This window comes from Amia ocellicauda, chromosome 1 (assembly GCF_036373705.1).
Source record: "Amia ocellicauda isolate fAmiCal2 chromosome 1, fAmiCal2.hap1, whole genome shotgun sequence".
Taxonomy (NCBI): Eukaryota; Metazoa; Chordata; class Actinopteri; order Amiiformes; family Amiidae; genus Amia; species Amia ocellicauda.
The window spans coordinates 44,594,936-44,614,298 of record NC_089850.1 but is presented as its reverse complement, the minus strand read 5'-3'; the positions used below and the strand labels follow the sequence as shown (position 1 = coordinate 44,614,298).

The following is a 19,363-nucleotide window of genomic DNA, read 5'->3' as shown; positions in this document are numbered from 1 at the left end:
CATTATGTGTGTGTGTGTGTTATTATTATTTTATCTGATTAGTTCGACACCAATATTTTATGTTTTTACCTCGCTGAGTTGTTCCCTTCTAGTGCATCAGAAAGAGAGGAATATTTTGAATGGACTGACTAAACTAAGCTCAATCAAATGAATCGAGTCAGTGAGATGAATTGAGCTGCTCATCAGTCTTGGTTCATTTCCTGCACACTGCTGGCTGTCAGCTGACTCCGCGCTGAGCGGTCATGTGACTTTCCAGGAAGCAGAGTGAAAACAGCAGCTCCTCGGCGCAGTCAACACGGATCAGGACTGAACAAGACCCGGCTGCCTTCATTGCTCTGTCGTCCTGAAATACTATCCGCACCAGCATGGCTTGGACGACGTACCAACTCTGCCTGGCTGTAATGATGGTCATCACAGGCTCAATCAACACATTATCTGCCAAGTAAGTGCCTAGGCAAACTGAGGCTGCCGATTCAATAGCTAACATAAGTCATGTAAATTAGTCTACTTGAATAATTAAAATCACAATGATTACACCCAAACAACTGTTTCGAAGTAATAAAGTTGTTGCAGTTATTCTAATACATTGCCCAGTAATATAAAACTCCACGATTGATGTGTAGCTGAGATATCTAAAGTATAGATACTTACTACAGCAGTAATCTGTTTCTCATATATGCACGTCAGGGCAGATGTTTATTGATGTCAATGAAAGTAAACTTGAAATGTGTTTGAAATCTTCCAAGTGTTAATATCCACACACACATACACACACGCATTCATACATGTATATATACATATACATAATGAACTGAAAATAAATAATAATAGGCTTTGGTCAAGTTGCACATCGGTAGTCCCGTGCTAGGTGATACCGCGCTATCTGCTCCATAAGCAATTTCCCACCGCAGCTCTCCACTGATTCATGCTCACCAGACTGCCAGAGAAAGCGCTCTTCACCATGTCTGTGTGCCAGACATCAAATAAAATGACATGCACTGGTTATGGTCATTTTCTCCTCAATTCAATCTTTCATTTTAAATGCACGGACCTATAACAAATTAAACCTCCAAAATCTTGAAGCAAAACAGAATTGATTACTGCAGTTATTTTAAACCTGGTTCATGCAAGATAATTCAGGAACATACCAAAGAAAAGCAGACATGAGGAAACTGATATGAGGAAATGCTTTCAAACAAAGATAGTCCACTATCAAGCCATGGCGTTGGATCCAGTAGACTGGGAATCTGTATGAGGACTGCTCATTCCTCAAACAAATCTACTTCTCCTCATGTTGATATTTTTATGTATTTTAATTTCTATTAATTTTAAGCCTTCAGTTAAAGCTTTAAGTTGATTCAACTTAAGTGGTTGTATGTTTTATATTCTTCTGTTACTAACTAACATCTGGAAGCTGCTTCCAAAATGTTCAATATGAAAAATGTATCTGTTTCTCCACCAAGTATTAAATCAGGGGGGTGCAGACTTATCCAATTATGATATTTCCATTTTGTATTCACAAACCTTTGTGTAAGTGGGAAATCCTTATTTAAATGCAAGACACTCTGAGGCAGTTATGCAACAAAATGTGGAAAAAGTTCAAGGGGGTGTAGACTTTCTATAGGCACTGATATATAATGTGTGTATGTATATATATATATATATATATATATATATATATATATATATATATATATATATATATGTATGTGTGTGTGTGTGTGTGCATAATTTAAATATTGGTAAAGGTCAGAAAATACATTGGTAGACTTCCGAAAGGACCATGGCCACTTCACAGCTCTTGAAGTTGTAAGTCAGTCAGTTCTGTAGTTTCTGGCACACTTTATGTTTCTGGTTTCACAGACTTGAAGACTCTTCATGCAACACTGGCTTGAAATAATACAAGAAAGAAAAATGTGTATATATATTACACATGCTTGAATGACTTTCAGATGTATGATTTCTCTCATTTTACATTGACATAGTAACAGTATATGTTTCCAGTTTAAAGATCTAGTTTCATTTGTCTGCCAGATAGCATAATCACAAGTCACACACATGAAAGACCAAAGTACAACAAGAACCTGCATAGATTCAGAATTTTGACAACATATTTTTTAATTTTTTTATCTCTAACTATTTACAGCACAAGAACATTATAATTAGTTGGTTATAGAGATTTTACCCAGTGTTACAAGTTATTAAATATGTATAGTAAATCTTAAAATCTAGTACTTATTGTATAATGCATATATCCTAACAGAGAGGATGAAACCTTATTTTATTTTTTTACTTTATGAGCTATTTACCTATTTCAGGTAGTCATTGTGTTGATGTAACTGCATTTCCAAGTTCTGATGTTGCACTGATGATTCAGATAAGTGTATACAACTTGCAGGATTTGGCTGCTCCATGATCCTTGCTTTAAAGAAGTTTCATTTTTTTAATTATTATTGCTTCGACCTAATGCACACACATTTCAGGGTAACCTATACAGTAATAAGAGTGCTTAAGGTTCCTCAAAGGGAGCATGTCAAATCATTGAAAGGTATCTAAATTTCTTGTTCATCTTGTATTTTCTTAGTTCATGGGATTGCAGACTGTTTCATATTGGTTTAGACTCATAAGTGTTTGCTTGGTTCCCCCGTGTGGACTTTGCCCATACAGAATCACATGATCAGGTTTTCAATACCAATCCAAGATAATGAGAAGAGACCGTCAAATGAGACTCGAAATATAATTCAATATTTGATGATCAGTAATCAATTTGCAACCACGAATACGAGTGTCAAAAAAGGTTAGGAAGTTCAAATGAATATTGACAGTTTTGTGTTTTTAAGAGGATGGCTCAGTCCTTTTGTGGAGCTTGCCGTCCTCACCAACTTGTGGACGCGGTTAGGAAATTTGTCTTGGCACCTCTCTTGACCATCTCTAATCAGTCCCACTATCAAGTCCCACTATGAAGCAGACCCGTTGAGTCAGGGTCTGTTGACCTTCTTTGTTTGTAGGTATTTGATGGCATTCTAGTCTGATTGAGGTTGTTATGTAAATGCCTGGGCATGATGTTTGAGGTGCCTGATCTGCCACCTTCTATTTTCAGAAACTAACCTGCTTAGAGGCAAAACAGAAATAAGGTCTAAGTCCTTATTTGCTTGTCACTCAAACATGTCAGGATACCAATGTTTCCACAGAAAACTAAAGTTTCTAATGCTGCTTTCCTTGTTTGTATAGATGGGCGGATATGTTCTCAGCAAAAGGTTGCCATGAATCTCCGGACCACAAGTTCTCCCATCCCTTCGTGCAGGTACCCGAGCTAGGGAAACAAAATAACTTGGCTCCATTTCTCATGTACCGTAGGCCTAAAAGATTATCTTTGGGGAAACAAACAAACACATGACATGACCGCAATTTGTCATGGATTCCAAAAGGGATAATTCAATTTTAATATTCATTTATTAAAACATATGAATCTAGTGAATAGAAAGCATTTAAAAGTAGTGTGTTCCTTCAACTGTTTCAGTTAATTAAATCTTTCCGTTTTTGATGTATCATATAGTGTACCTAAATCTATTAATCTATATGTACAATCCCTGTCCACCTTCAGGCAAAACCTGCCATAAGTGCCAATAGCTATGATTAAAACTTTGAATAGTGCATTGTATATATGTAAAAGGGTGTGCAGTTAGGATGTCCTCTGTCCCCAGGAGCGGCCCTAACATGTTGTCTCCTGTAGGCCGTTGGCATGTTCCTGGGAGAGCTCAGCTGCCTCGCGGTGTTCCACATCCTTCTGTGTCATGATCGGCGCAGCCCAGAACCCAAGATCAATCCCGGCCAGGCCTTCAAACCTATTCTCTTTTTCCCACCAGCCATGTGTGATATGACCGCCACCTCCATCATGTATGTTGGTAAGTGCTCAGTTCGTGCTTGCCTTCATTTTCACTGATAGCAGGGTTTACTGGAGTGGTTTCTAGCAGATGGTTTGAAAAGCATTTTTTTTTTTTTTTTTTTTTATCAACTGACATAATGTAAATGTATCAGATTATTTTAAATAATTTGCATATGTTTTCAGTTATGTGCTTCACTAGCACTAAGCCATCTGCTGCATCTGGGGTGAGGATATCTTGTTTGGGAATGGATGTAGTTATTTGCAGACAATGCTGATGTGTTATAACCCTTTTAAACAGTATCACATGCAGGGGCTTGTCATCTGTGTCCTTATAATTGCATAAAAGCTTTTGTCCAATAGAGTACAGGATGTCATCATCCTTGTTTTATCATCTCCTGTTCTTCACTTTATCCTTCTTATCAGTGAACTATGAATATTTTATTTTTCTAGCTCTCAATATGACCAGCGCCTCTAGCTTCCAGATGCTGCGAGGGGCCGTGATTGTCTTCACTGGGCTGCTGTCTGTAGCTTTCCTGGGTCGCAAGCTGGTGGCCAGTCAGTGGACTGGTATCTTCATCACCATTGCAGGGCTGGTTGTGGTGGGTCTTGCTGACTTTGTCAGTGGAGAAAAGGATGAAAAACACAAGCTCAGTGAAGTCATCACCGGTATGGAAACCTCTTTTCATGTAGGGGTGTTACATTGAAATGTCCAAAAACAAATTAAACATTCCAGAATGACAAATTACATTCTAGGAGAAGTATTGTGAGGATATTCATAATTATATCTGCCATAAACCCCTCATGAAGACATATAATGGCTTTGTTCCTTCTCTTATCCCATTGATAGTGTTTAGTATTACTAAATAAGCCCTTTTGTGGATTTTTCTAAGTAAGTTTTTACATCCAGTATGGGCTGTCACAATTTGTAATGATATTCTCCTCCTTCTGACCTTTCACCTTTGACCTGCAGGTGACCTCCTCATTATCATCGCCCAGATTATAGTTTCTGTCCAGATGGTCCTGGAGGAGAAGTTTGTTTACAAGCATGATGTCCACCCTCTGCGGGCGGTGGGTACAGAAGGTACTATTAATTTCTCTTTAAAGGAGGGTCACATTAGGGCCTAAATCACAGAAACTGCAGGAAAGGGTAGGGTAAAATTGGTCACTAATTTCTGTGATGCTCTAAACTCTCCTATGTACAGTGTGTCAGTACAGAGCTCATGCTTTCATTCAGCTTTAGGTAAAGTGAGCCTGGTGATTTAAGGTAACAAAACATGAATTTAGTTGTTTTTTATAATATATAAATAAATGTAAACCAAAATACAATTAAGTAAGTAAATCAATGTGCAGTATGGACAGAAAAAGCTGTTCCACTCCCCCTGGTGGTAATATGTTTACATGCAAGTAAAGACATTATTGTCCACACTTGCAACACAAAAGCAAGTATTTTTTTGTAAGTTTGGTTTATCTTTTAATTTAAATACAACATTAGCCCAGTAAGACAGTTATTATTTTATCCAGTGGAAATAATTCGTGTTTTTACAATTAAAATATATATTCAAATGATACCATAATACTTCAAGAAGCTGTAGAAGAAGCCATAAAGCTTGGTATCATATATCCTTTATTTTATATGACTTTTCTTCTCTGCGATGTCTGTGTGGCCAGTAATACATGAAGGCTGTCCTATAATGACCTGTTTGAAGAGACAAACATCATGCCTCTTCTATCTACTTCCCAGGTTTCTTTGGCTTTGTCATCCTTTCCCTCCTGCTGATTCCCATGTACTTCATCCCTGTGGGTAACTTCGGCAGCAGCCCCAGGCAGGTCCTGGAAGATGCTCTGGATGCCTTCTGTCAGATTGGCCACCAGCCCCTGATCATACTGGCTCTACTGGGAAACATCATCAGCATCGCCTTCTTCAACTTCGCGGGGATCAGTGTCACCAAGGAGATCAGCGCCACCACACGCATGGTCCTGGACAGCCTGCGCACCGTAGTTATCTGGGCTGTGAGCCTGGCTCTCAGCTGGGAGAAGTTCCAGGGGCTGCAGATACTGGGATTCATCATCCTGCTGGTGGGCGCTGCACTCTACAATGGACTGCACAAGCCTCTGTTCGCCCGGCTGCCCTGCTGTGCTCGCTTTCAGGACGGAAACGCCGATGAGGAGGGGCTGCTGTCTGGAAGCACATCATCTGTTAATGAGGACCACTGATTTTTACACTTTCTTTATATGGTGTAGGTGATAAATATATAATATATATATATCCTAGAAGATAAATGACGAAACCCAGATCTGGATCGAAAAACACTGATCTGGTAATACACTAATGCTATTTTTTTAAGAGATGAATGACCTCTGCTTACCCAATCAGATAACAGTAAATACTCCAGTTTGACGAAAACGATGAATACATTGCTCCATTTCTGTTTACACTATTATTCAGATGGCTCTGAGGCCTGGGTGACCTCTGGATGAGATTAAATATGTACGCAGGCTCAAGGGCAACTGGTTGCATCTACACAGCTGAAAATTGACTCAAAGTGCTGTGAAGATAAAGAAAAAAATCAAATTAGGTACGACATTCAAGAGTGTGGCCTTATTGTCACTAGTAGCTTATTTCTTAATATGCAAAACGCTTCCATTTATTATATATATATATGTGAAAAATACCACTACTCCAACAAGAAATAGACCGTTGTTTTTTATTTTATTATTTTTTATCGAATCTATTAATGGCTGGTTTCACAGACCTAGATTAGTACCAGTATTGGATGTCATTAAAAAAGTTTTATTGGGTAGTTTAAGATTAGCCTTAAGGATTAACAATAAGTGCTAAACTTTTGTTTATTCTGAAACAATTGCAGTGTTATTAATTTCTTACAACATTTAGATAATTTATCACGGCTGAAACTGTTCAATGAATACACACAATTAACCAGAAAATGTGTTTTTGTTATATTTTAATAGTCTAGTATTCTTATTGATTCATGCTTATCTCTGAGAGATCACAGTATTTGGAACTGTAATTTTTCTGAAAACTTTACTTTTTTTTCCATGCAAATTTGTTTTTTTTATGAGAGGAGAGAGTTCATACCAAGTAGACATGCATATCTTTTCCTCACAGAGTATTGCTTTCTGTGTATTGTGATATCACAATGTTATTGCTGTTCCTTCACACTGTAATTATTATTGTCCAGAAACACGTCAGATATCTTGACCACGTAATGGTCCTTGCAGTTATGTCTTGTTTGAAGCAATTAAGAATAACAAGGGTGACCACTTTTGCTTGGTTAGTGAGCAGCATTTTGAAAATGTAGCTCCACAGTGCCAATCTGACATAAAATGACAGTTTGAAAAAATAAATATATAAAGTAATACAAACAACATTCATCCCTAATGTCATAAATTAAATAATCTCTGTGAAAAGCAATACTGAATCCCTTTAAACCCTAAATCCCTCTTGACTTAAACCATCTTAACTTATTTTGGGTAAGTACTCCATTACTTGATTTACTTATTATTTTAAGAGATTTTGTATATCCGTTATTGTGTCCCTAATACATGAAGATAAGTTGTAACTCTGCACCTGGACATATATAATTCAATACAATATAATGCGTATCACACAAGGTACCTCGGAGTCTGGGCATGAACCTCGTAGAAAACATAACACACAAATGTCTTGTAAATGTGACCGGGGCTGAAGTTATACAGAACCAAAACTTGGCTATTGTGTCTAGCTTTATGTTTTGGTGAAAAAGTTTTCTGTGGTATGCCGGTAATACATCATTATTATTATATGTGTATGTGGTTATGTAATACCTTTTCTGTTCCTCTGGAGCAGCCCCGTGATTTATTTATTTGTCTAAACCTCACCCTTGAGTGTGTACTTCAGTTATTTACATGAATATACAAGTGGACAAGGTTTATTAGGTACAGCTTTCGGTACTTAAGCCAATCAGCTTTCAGTATGGAGTCAAAGTAGATCATACCAATCTTAAATCACATTTAATGGAGTATATTTGTTTTGAATCACTAGTATCCATGTTTCCTCCTGTGGGTCCTTCAACTGCATAATTTTAAATCAGTAACTGTTATATATGAGTAATAATGTATTGGGATTTAAACATTTAAATGTTTACAGGGATTAAACTCTAGCAAAATGATTAATGTCATATAACGCAGTTTAAATTAGGAACAAAGTTTGCATATGGTTCAGATAAACAAATAAAGGAGATTTGTTTGTATTTTTTTATACAGGCAATATATAATAAAAAAAAAAAAATCTGAAATCTCATCTGCATCGTTTGGTGTTGTAGACTAGTGGGTGTTAGGGTCAGGGGCTTTGTAATTGCTGCGTGGTGGGGGCGTGTCCTCTGGCCTGTGCGTGGGGACGTCTGGGAGCTGTTCCTGACGCGGTGTCCGGCCGGGGAAGTTTCTTGCGACACGTTTAGTTTTTGCGTCTTTGTTGCAGCTACCTGTGCGCCACATTTTTGGTTACATTGTATATTAACTGCGACTTTGCCAAATATAACAACTTGTCTTGTCAGTGGTGACTATAAAATGAACCGCATATCAGATCTAATTGATTTATGTGCTCAAAACAAAAAGGCTTTGCTTTACGCTGCAGCAGTGGGGTTGGGCACGTTAGGACTCGGCTTGTTGTTGAAATCACTGCACAAGAAAAGTCCCAGAAAAGTTTCCCAAGTGGGAGTCGTGTCGGAGCTGATTATCTATGCTGTCAAATCCTGCAAAGGACTCCATGTGCAGAAAGCCGAATGCCTGGAAATGGGCCTCAAATATGGGGAGCTTAAGGACAGGTAAGGAAATAAAAATGTTGTTTCCCTGGATAAGCAACACTTGTTAAGGGACGATTTGCACGGATCTAACTATTATTTTGCTGATGTTCGTCATGTAGTGAAAATGATCGGATGGATGGATTGATTTTCCAGAAGCTATCGGATCAGACGCTGCTACTTTCCAACGTTCAAAGACGATGTGGTGGAAAGTAGCCTACCTATAATTTAAACCGTTGTCAGTCTTTGAAATATTTTGATGACATTAAATACAACCCCCCTGTGACATTAAAATAGCGATTATAGGTGTAAAATATGTTATTAATTTCCTTGAATTCCTTAGGTGTAGTTGCTTAAAATAATCAGTAGTATTTGTTATTATTAAACCGCTGTATTGACATGAATGAGTTAGGAGTCTGTTTCATCTCATTTTCAGCCCTTGCAGTACATATTGGTCAATATTTTTTCTTTTGTTATAGCTAGTAAATATGGTACATTTTTAAGAGGATACAAGGAGTGTCAAAAGCAAATCCAAAATATGTGGATGGGATTCGGGACTTGATACTCTACCAAAAGCATTGTAACATCAGACAGCTAGAAAAAAAGATACACCTGTACCTGAAGAATTGCTTAACATCTTGGCTCTACCCTTGTACCTTGTACTCCACCGCCCTGCTCCCACTTTCTTGTTCAGTGAAAGTGTTTGCTGTAGAGATACAGGGCCAGGAAAGGTAATCCACACAAGTGTATAAACAGCTACAGGCTCCAAAATGTACCAGCCAAAAAAAGACATTGCTTTTTACTATTGCAATTTGTTATTCGTAGTATTTAGCATGTCATCTTGGTCTCGTATGCGATTCTCAATCAATATTATAGTAGTGTGCAGTAATAATGGTAGTAACATTAACTGTATGCAGAAATATGAATTCAACTCTTTCAACACTAAAGTCTAACACATTAGAACTAATAAATTCAGTGGTATTCGCCTTTAAGTGCAAGAAGGATCATTTATTAACGACTTAATATATAAAATAATATAAAGATATATGAATTCAATTTTTAAATTAGAGGAATTAACAATAACAAGTAAAAATAAATAACAGTAGTTATTACTAGTTCATAGTAATATGTTTGCTCAGTCTTCTTCAGACAGTTCCCTCTCAAAGGGGTTTTCCTCCTTGTCTCCCACTATGAAGTCTGGCCTTCTGCTGTGGATGGTGTCTGTGTGCCACAGGTCAATGGCAGCGGAGGGGTCATACTTCTTAATCTCTGGCGAGCTAAGTTGTACCATGAGGAGATCTGACAGGGAGGCAGATGTGAGGTTGGATCTCCAATCAGTCTTGACCTGTATTAAAACAAAAACAAGGAAAAGTGAAATTAGGTGAGTGAATACTTACCTTTTTGGCACTCACAGAGTAAGGATAAAAATGGTAGTCTTTACCTGCTTCATTGTGTTGAAGCCTCACTCGCAATCTGCAGTAGAAACAGGGATAGATAGGACCAGGTCCACCAGGTTGAGGATATCCGAACAATTGGCAAAGGGTGTCAACTTCTAAGTAAATAGCAGTGAACAGAGTATCCATGTTTATCTCACTCAAGGTACTCAACCTATCTAGAAGTTCACATTTCTATAAGCCATTGCAATTCTAACATAATGGCATATACTGCCTATTTTGGACACCTACCGCAACTGGCCAAACTGCCCTAATATTGTTTCAAATTCATATGAATATGTTTAATAATTCATCCTGTCTAATATGCAATATGTGGTGAACATGGGGTTTCTTATTCAAACCTATTCTGACACACTGAACAAACCTGCTGCATTTTCTGGATCTGTCCAGTTCCTAAAACTAGCCAACTTGGTTGCGCACAGGACTCCTGCATCAACGTCTCCAAATCGGTCATTCAAGCTCTGTCTGAGTTTTGAGAGCAGTGTCTACTCTGATGACTTTACTGTCCGGTTGTCATTCTTTGCCACTCCTAACTCCACTCCATCAAACATCAGGCCACTGGTGGCCTTCATCATCGTCCCTTCTCTACAGTAAAAAAAATCTACATTTAATTATTTAAAGATTTGTTCTCTTCTCAATTAATTGACTGGATAGTTTGTAGTCACTCACTCGCCGGGTATCCTATCAAGAAATGGTCCAGAGCTTGGAGGAGGTGGCCAACCCATCGAGTCCCCCCAATTCTTGTGGGTGTGAGGGCCGTTTGGTTGAGAGTCTGGTAGCTCCTAACCAGATTTGCTCTATTGAGTGGACTTGTGTGGTAGAATTCTTCCACTCTGCGAAACATGGGAGTGACCTTGATGGCATCAGAGAAGGCCAGCTCCAGATGGTGAGCCATGCAGTGCACACCCACAACATAAGCCTTGTATCCTCTCAGTCTGGTCACGACACCACTCTTCTCCCCAGTCATGACTGCAGCCCCGTCTGTGGCACAGGCTACTAGCTTTCCCTCCCACCCTTTGCAAGCAGCATCCATTTGACATTTAATAGCCTGGGCTATGTGGGCAGATCTACACTGCATGTCATTTCTGTAGGTGTTCCCCACATCCACCCCTTTCTTCTCATCCAAACTGCAAAAAAAAAAATAGATTATCAATTAACTAAAAAGTATTAACAATACTACAGTGGCCAACACTGTAAACAGAAAACAATTAAACAAAATTAACAAGGTGGATCACGTTCTTTGGTGGGTACTGGGTAATGTTTTATACTATAAAACACAACATGTTAAATCAACTTACTCACATTCATTCGAAGTCCAAATAGGGTCTCGCTTTCTTGTCAATGGCGTGTGCGGTTCGGAAAAGGATGGTCATCTTGTCAGCGGTAGCGCCAGACAGTTTTGTGAGGGCCTTAACTGATGGGGTAGGCTGGAGGGGCAGAGACTGTGCCCTGGCGACTGACATGCAGTCACAGTGACATTGTGAGCTCTTGTGAAATAATATATTCTCCAGTTTCATGGTTGTAGTGCCAACAATGAAGGAATTGCCTCTGACACGACACACACTGCAAAACATAACCCCCTCCTTAAACTCCAGCCATGTTCTTGGAACATCTTCATTGTATCACCACCTTGCACAGATGTTCCTCATTATTTTCAGTAGATGAGATGACTAGGTGGCGCTTGTATTTGCCATGGTAGGAGTGGTCTCCTCGGCCTGAGCGGTTTTGTTTTTCTTTGTTGGGGGCTCCACTCCCGCAGTAAACCTCCACATGATGGCTGGGTTAGCTTAACCTGCCAACAAGTAGGCCTACCTCAGGTTTTACCTAACGTTAATTAACGTTACGTACTACGCACGAGCATGACACATGCAGTGTGGCAGATCCAGCAGATTGAAGTGACCGCAAACCAGCAGCTTTCTCTAGCACGTGAAGGAAATTATTTTTTTCTACCCGCCACTATGGCGTGTAGTCTCCATAATTTACTCGCCAAAGACAAAATGTACCTGCATTTGGCGACTGGCGAGTGCTAATTTTGGACCCTGAACAGCTATACTGAATATTGTGAGTATCAGATGAGCAGTATTAGCCTTTAGAGGATCGAATGTTTGTTGAATTCAGATATGACAGTCATGATAAGTAATTGAACTGTATTAGATTGAGTTGTTTGACTTACACATTACACAGTGGTAGCTCACTCCAGCTCTGCCTTCTCCATCCTTCCCTGAATACCAGTTTCAACTAGAACCATTCATACATTCTCCAGACCCTCGCCTGCCTGTCAGCGTTTCATCTGATCCCTAGACCTTGTAGGCTGCGTTCCTGGATTTATCTGGATTTTAGAGCTACAAATCATACGGCTCTTTGGGACATTGCACCAGCTTCATTAAACTGTCCATCAACTGTGCAGGAGTTGAAACCCCTTTTAAATGGAATGCCATTTCTCCATTGTGCGGCTTTCAGAGAACCACTGACACTTCGTCAGTCAGCTTGAGGAAGTGTGACATTTCTTTGTATGCCAGTTTGCTCGCAGTGGGACAGGGGGCGATATTATATCCAGTGCAACACAAGCCTCAGTCTGGGGCTCCAGGAAGCTGCTCTTCATGAACGGGTGCAACTTCTATAATTTGTACATGATTTGTAAGTGAACTAGTATTTAACTAGTTTGCAGCAATGCCATCACACCCACGGAGTGTTTCTGCATATGTCTTCCAAAATGCTGTGTCTTCAAGGTGCTTTAAAATGTGTTTTAAAGTAATTTTGGTGTTGACCAAAGGTAATATACACTGATCAGCCATAACATTATGACCATCTGCCTAATATTGTGTAGGTCCCCCTTTTGCCACCTAAACAGCACTGACCCGTCGAGGCATGGACTCCACTAGACCTCTGAAGGTGTGCTGTGGTATCTGGCACCAAGACGTTAGCAGCAGATCCTTTAAGTCCTGTAAGTTGCGAGGTGGGGCCTCCATGGATCGGACTTGTTCGTCCAGCACATCCCACAGATGCTCGATTGGATTGAGATCTGGGGAATTTGGACAAAGTCAACACCTTGAACTCGTGATTCATCAGACCAGGCCACCTTCTTCCATTGCTCCGTGGTCCAGTTCTGATGCTCACATGCCCATTGTAGGTGCTTTCGGCAGTGGACAGGGGTCAGCGTTGGCCATATGCAACAAACTGCGATGCACTGTGTGTTCTGACACCTTTCTATCAGAACCAGCATTAACTTTTCCAGCAATTTTAGCTACAGTAGCTCGTCTGTTGGATCAGCCCACACGGGACAGACTTCGCTCCCCACGTGCATCAGTGAGCCTTGGCCGCCCATGACCCTGTCGCCGGTTCACCGCTTTTCCTTCCTTGGAGCACTTTTGATAGGTACTGACCACTGCAGACCGGGAACACCCCACAAGAGCTGCAGTTTTGGAGATGCTCTGACCCAGTCGTCTAGCCATCACAATTTGGCCCTTGTCAAAGTCGCTCAGATCCTCACGCTTGCCCATTTTTCCTGCTTCTAACACATCAACTTTGAGGACAAAATGTTCACTTGCTGCCTAATATATCACACCCACTGACAGGTGCCATGATAATGAGATTATCAGTGTTATTCACTTCACCTGTCAGTGGTCATAATGTTATGGCTGATCGGTGTATTTGCAGTATATGTAAGTTAGTATATATAGTACCCCCCCATTATACTTTAGCATTGCTCGAAGGTGGCTGAAAGTTGTCAAAATCGCAAATCACACCTGCTAACACCTTCAAAACACTAATTGTATGATAGCTAGAAGAACACAGAAGTTATTGATGCATTGGCAACTAATCTTGGGATTGCTGTGCTGGAAAATATTTTAATTAAGCAATATTTAGTTTTTTTTTTTTGATAATGTCTTACCAAATGGTTTTCTTGCATCGTTCGGATTTTAAATCAAGGCAAAATTGCTTATCATGTTATCTTCAATGCAGACACTGGCTGGTGATCACAGAAGATGGTCACCAAGTAACCGGTAGGCAGGAGCCTCGACTGGTGTTGATGTCAGTAACCTCTAGCGATGAAAGCCTGTGTCTGAAGGCCCCAGACATGGAGGAGCTGAATATCCCCCTTAAGCTCTCCAACAAGAATCCAATAGTAAACTGCAGGTTTGTGGTTCTCTACACCGATTTACTTTTATAGTCTGGACTTTCAGTTAATGTGTGTCGTGTAATGGATCAAAGACCACTAATTTAGTTTAATTATACTTCTGGTGGCCCTGTAATGTCCAGTAATATAATATTTGTTTTTATTGTAGTTGAAATTGTACCCAGTACTGCATTCTAATATCAGTGTCCTCCAATGTACTGGACATCTGTGTGCTCTACAAAAATAATGATTGTTGCAGTACATCTGGCCTCTCAATTTAATGTAATAAAAATAAAATGCAGAATAAGTAAACAATAAAAACATTCTTTTACACTATAAATTGTTCCTCTTTGACAGTATTAAGATTTTTTTTAGAAAAAAATATTTTTAGTTTGGCTCCAACCAGTGTGTTTAATATCCAAATGTGTGTAGCATCTCAGCTGTGTAACTCTCTCATGACTCATGTTACCCTGGGAATGCGGCCAGATTTAAATCATGGAGAATCTCACGTTCACGGCACAAATAATGCCTCAAATCGGTGCTGTGTATGAAGATGCGTTTTAGAGGAGTAGCATATGTTGAAGACATTCCAGTCTGCCCAAACAATATCTAGTGCCAGCGTATGTACAGTTCATTTGCTTGTATTAATCACTCGTATCATAAACCAAAAACTATCCTAGCTAGGGAGAACTTAAGAGAAAAACCAAAATGTGCCCACTAACAGGATCTGTCTGAATCTCCTTGGTTTTCCAGCTCCATTCCCTCCCAGAATTCACTTTATTCCTGTACATAATGTTTTCCCCTCATTATTGACGTGGGTAGGACTTGCTACGTATTCCTTTCACTCAGTTGCTTTTTTATCTTCTGTTAAGTATATCTGTCGGTTGCCACAGCATTGCAATAATGAAGTAAAAGCTCCAGGTAACAGTTTCAAGACACTACCCTGTGCGGTGTATGTTTTGTAGGGTTTGGAGTAAAGATATTCAGGGCAGAGATTGTGGAGATGAGGCCTCTCTCTGGATTACACAGTACCTGGCTGGAGAGAGAACCTACCGACTGGTGCAGTTCGAGTCTGATATGAAACCTCGAAGACACCATGAGCATGGTAGCAAGGTAGCATATGTCAAAAATACTTAAGTGTGCAATATAGAGAATGTTATTTACACTTTTAATTTGCAGAGTAAATGTTTCTGCTTAGGCACTGCTTTAAAAGGCATTGTTATACCTGCAATAAATTAACTTGTTCGTATCCAGGTTGTGTATCCTGATGATAGCCCTATAATGTTGCTGTCGGAGGCCTCTCTAGAGGACCTCAACACAAGGCTGGAGCGGAAAGCCACAGTCGGAAACTTCAGGCCGAGTATTGTCGTCTCTGGCTGTGAAGCATTTGCAGAGGTAATGCGATGTGTGCCGGGCAGCTGCGTGGATTAATGAGCACTTCATGACTGCATCGATGTTCAGATACACTCAAGTTACACTTATTTATTACTTAATACTTACTTTGAAATATGATTGAGACAGAGAAAAAATAAAAAGGCATGATACCAACATTATAGATGAGTTTTGCTCATGTATATATTTTTGGTACTATGCACTGGTATGGACACAAGGTGGCAACCCTTCACCACATTTCTATTTTTTTTTTCTTTTAAGAAACTACATCTTCGAATAGAAGCAGAAACTTATTTGCTGGTTTGAACACTAGAAGGCGACATTTCATATATTTGAATTGTTTTAATAAACTTGTTTTAGTGGAAGTAAATACTCATGGGATTGTTGTAAAACTATAAAACATGTTCCTATGATCTGTTGCATAATTAGAAAATATTTTGACAGGTTTCTTCAGAGCCAGTAATCACAACAGCACACACACGTTGATATTTAAAATAACCACTTAATGCGTGGTTGTAAATGCATTAATCTACCCATTTTAAAGTGCATTAGGAGTCCGTGTTATCCTCCTCTAATTCCTTGTAGAAATGTAGGAAACTTGCACCTGCTAGATAAATGGGTGGCATTTCAGTTTTACTTGATTCGCCTTGGCTGTATGCAATTTTGCACTGTCAAGGATTACCGCCACCCTGGTTGTTTCACAGTTGCCAAGTATGTGTTTATTTTGAAATTCCTCGCTACAGTCACTTGTGGGTGATGGTGATGTCAAGTGCTGCATTATTGGGAGTTCTCCCACAATTTCTAATGTAACATTTCATGCCTGGGTATATGTCAATCAGTAAGACAATATAATTGTAGCAAAAACAACTCACTGTGGACCCTCTGATTGGTGTCCTTTTTCTTCCACTTCAGGACTCCTGGGATGAGATACAAATTGGCAGTATGAGGCTCTACCGTGTGATGGCCTGTAGCAGGTAAAGTATTTATTCCTTCTTTGATCTCATTCCAGTAGCTTGATTTTGATTACATTTCATTTGAACTGTCATTTAGATACACTGGTACAAAAATGTATTTTTTGAATTACTTAATTCCACACAAGTAGAGGCCACACCCACATTCGATCAAGGCAAAAATAAATACGTAAAATTACCTGTTAACTTGTCTCTTCAGGTGTATTTTCACAACTGTAGACCCTGAAACTGGTGTGATTGACAGGAAGGAACCATTGGAAACACTTAAGAGGTATTTGCAATTAATGTTTATTAACAGCTCTTCAAATAACTGGATTTGTGTAAATATGTATGCGTGTGTATTAAAAAGGATTCATCGAGCGTCGGGGTACTTTAAATTAACATTTAAAAAAATTCTATGTTATGTTGTTTCATCTTTCATTTCATGCATTTGAAATATCCACTTTTAGAGAAGTCATGAGTTTAGCATATAGCTTGTCAGTGCAGTCCCAATTCTCCCTCAGATATAAATAATTAATATAGATTAGATTTGATGAAAATGCATCTAGCAAAACCAAGCTTCAAGTAATGACAATACCACAAATGTAAACCTTTTTATCAGAGGGTGTATTTGTCAGTCACCCATAAATAGATTAACTTGCAATGTAAGCAGGAATTAGGAAGATACATTGTAATGTAAAGACATTTCGTATGTGAAATATATTCGACCAGCTTAGGTCACGTCTCAAGCCTTCCTCTCCAGATTTACTTTGAACATTTTATTATTGGGCAGATATAAGACCACTGCCAAAGCAAAAACGTCTTTTAATGTCACGCACTGTCAGCTTGATGCTTAAAACAGGTCGTCCAGAAGTATAGCATCTGTTTTTTATTTTAACAAATCGCTTAACATGCTGCCACTCAGCAGTAGTTCAAATCCACAGGTACCACTTTGGATATTTCTGCAGCAGTTTACAGTTAGTGCTTGATAAGCTACACCACAGGTGTGCCACTTTTTTCCACTGTGCTTATTGGTTGATTGATTGATTGATTTATATGAACTGTAAGTTACACTTAGTTAAATATAAAATGACTCAGACTTTCGTTTAGCCCTGTTGAGGAAGGCTCTTTATTCAATAAGAAATGTATTTTTGTGTGTGTGTGTGAGATATATATATATATATATATACATACACACAGTTATGGTAATTCTCCATTAAAAACAAATTAGGTTTTATAAGCTTTCAAGAAGCACTTGAAGACCAGCTCCCTTTCATGTTACTATTGGAGATACTTCTGAAACTATGTATAATTGCACGGTTAGGCACAGATTAAATTCAAACTTTGAACAAACTGCCAACTGCGAGTTACAATCCCTGTCAGGTTTCTATTGGTTATTTGAAATAGGATTAAAACAAATATTTTAAAAATCTGGTGAGTGTCACACACATTAGTTTAAACCTTTTTTAGTTTTTTGTTTTCATAGCAGAATTAATTATTGAATATTTTTTACATAGCTACCGGCTGTGTGACCCATCTGAGAAGCACATTTATAAAACAGCTCCACTGTTTGGACAGTACTACCGTGTTGACAAAACTGGAATCCTTCAAGTTGGAGATCCTGTGTACAAGATAACTTACTGAATGAACAAGGCTGCCCATTACCTTGATTTAATTGCTTTCTCATAGACCACATGCCTTGATTGTCTGCTGCTAGCTTCCTTGTTTGTCCTCTTTATAATCCACACACTTTCTTCTAATAAAATTAACATATTTGTTTGGATTTCACCCAGAGGTGTAATATTATTTTGGATTGTATTTACTGTGGGGCAAGTCAACTTCCTATTATTCTGTCTGAGGAATTCTTTCTTTTGTTATTATAATAGTGAATGTTTTTCAGACTCTGTGATGTGTTTGAAATACCATGAAAACCAGGGAAATTATTACTTTTAGAGCCAAGAACAAGACCATTCTGTTACAAATAGCTGATGTCCACACTACAATAATTAACTTTAAAACTAAGATTGATTTGCTCATTATTCTATATATCTCATAAGCTTAATGGAAAGTTCTCCCAAATGTATTTTCTTTGATAATTACAGAGGAGGAAGTTCTTGTAATGTGTTCACTGACTGTCTAATTTAAGTAATTTATAAAGAAAAAAAAAATCTAATGTGATTTATCTGTGTAAAATACCATCAGTATTGACATGTATATGTACTTTTACTAAATTAATTCTGCCTTTCAAAATAAACATTGTTGCAACATTGTGTTTCCTACTGCTTTTTTATCCTTTCTATTAATTGAGTTTCTAAGTGATTAGTCCTAATGTACTATGCATAGCTCAGCTCCTCTTGGCTGCACAGTTTGCACTTCTGAACTGCTTTAAAAAAATTGTATAATTAAACTCACTTTTCAGACTGCAGTAGCCAATGAAGAACAGTCATTCCATGCTGTTTGGGGTCAAGTTGTACACATATGTGTGTGCTGGTGCTTCTTGACATGGGGATCTATGTTATATAGCAAACCTATCCATATGGTAAAAAAGGGCTCAAAATATCAGTCAGCACCTTGAGTTCCTAGACACCTGCCCTTTCGTTTTACACCCCCGTTTTCCGGTTTTAAATTGTCCCACCTGCTAATTAGTCAGGTTTATTTGTCTTGAGGCATATTATTGCAACAATTAATTGAGGTTTGCCGGCCCGGCCCAAGGGACAGAGAAGCAGCTGCGAAGCTCCCTTGGCAAGGGGCTCTGGACTATATCA

General features: G+C 38.8%; 2 protein-coding genes across 2 annotated transcripts; both read left to right on the top strand.

Annotated features, from left to right (window-relative positions):
• Positions 1-247: 247 nt before the first annotated feature.
• Positions 248-7,764, top strand: slc35f6 (solute carrier family 35 member F6). Its single transcript, XM_066706326.1, has 6 exons — positions 248-442; positions 3,232-3,304; positions 3,734-3,905; positions 4,337-4,552; positions 4,857-4,967; positions 5,628-7,764. The coding sequence occupies exons 1-6, from the start codon at positions 366-368 to the stop codon at positions 6,098-6,100; spliced, it is 1,122 nt and encodes a 373-aa protein (XP_066562423.1). The 5' UTR covers positions 248-365; the 3' UTR covers positions 6,101-7,764.
• A 516-nt stretch (positions 7,765-8,280) lies between these two features.
• Positions 8,281-18,865, top strand: marc1 (mitochondrial amidoxime reducing component 1). The gene is made up of 7 exons (XM_066706340.1): positions 8,281-8,709; positions 14,103-14,276; positions 15,222-15,369; positions 15,511-15,651; positions 16,561-16,622; positions 16,819-16,890; positions 18,116-18,865. Exons 1-7 carry the CDS (start codon positions 8,453-8,455, stop codon positions 18,240-18,242), a joined length of 981 nt encoding a protein of 326 aa, XP_066562437.1. The 5' UTR covers positions 8,281-8,452; the 3' UTR covers positions 18,243-18,865.
• The last annotated feature ends 498 nt before the right edge of the window (positions 18,866-19,363 follow it).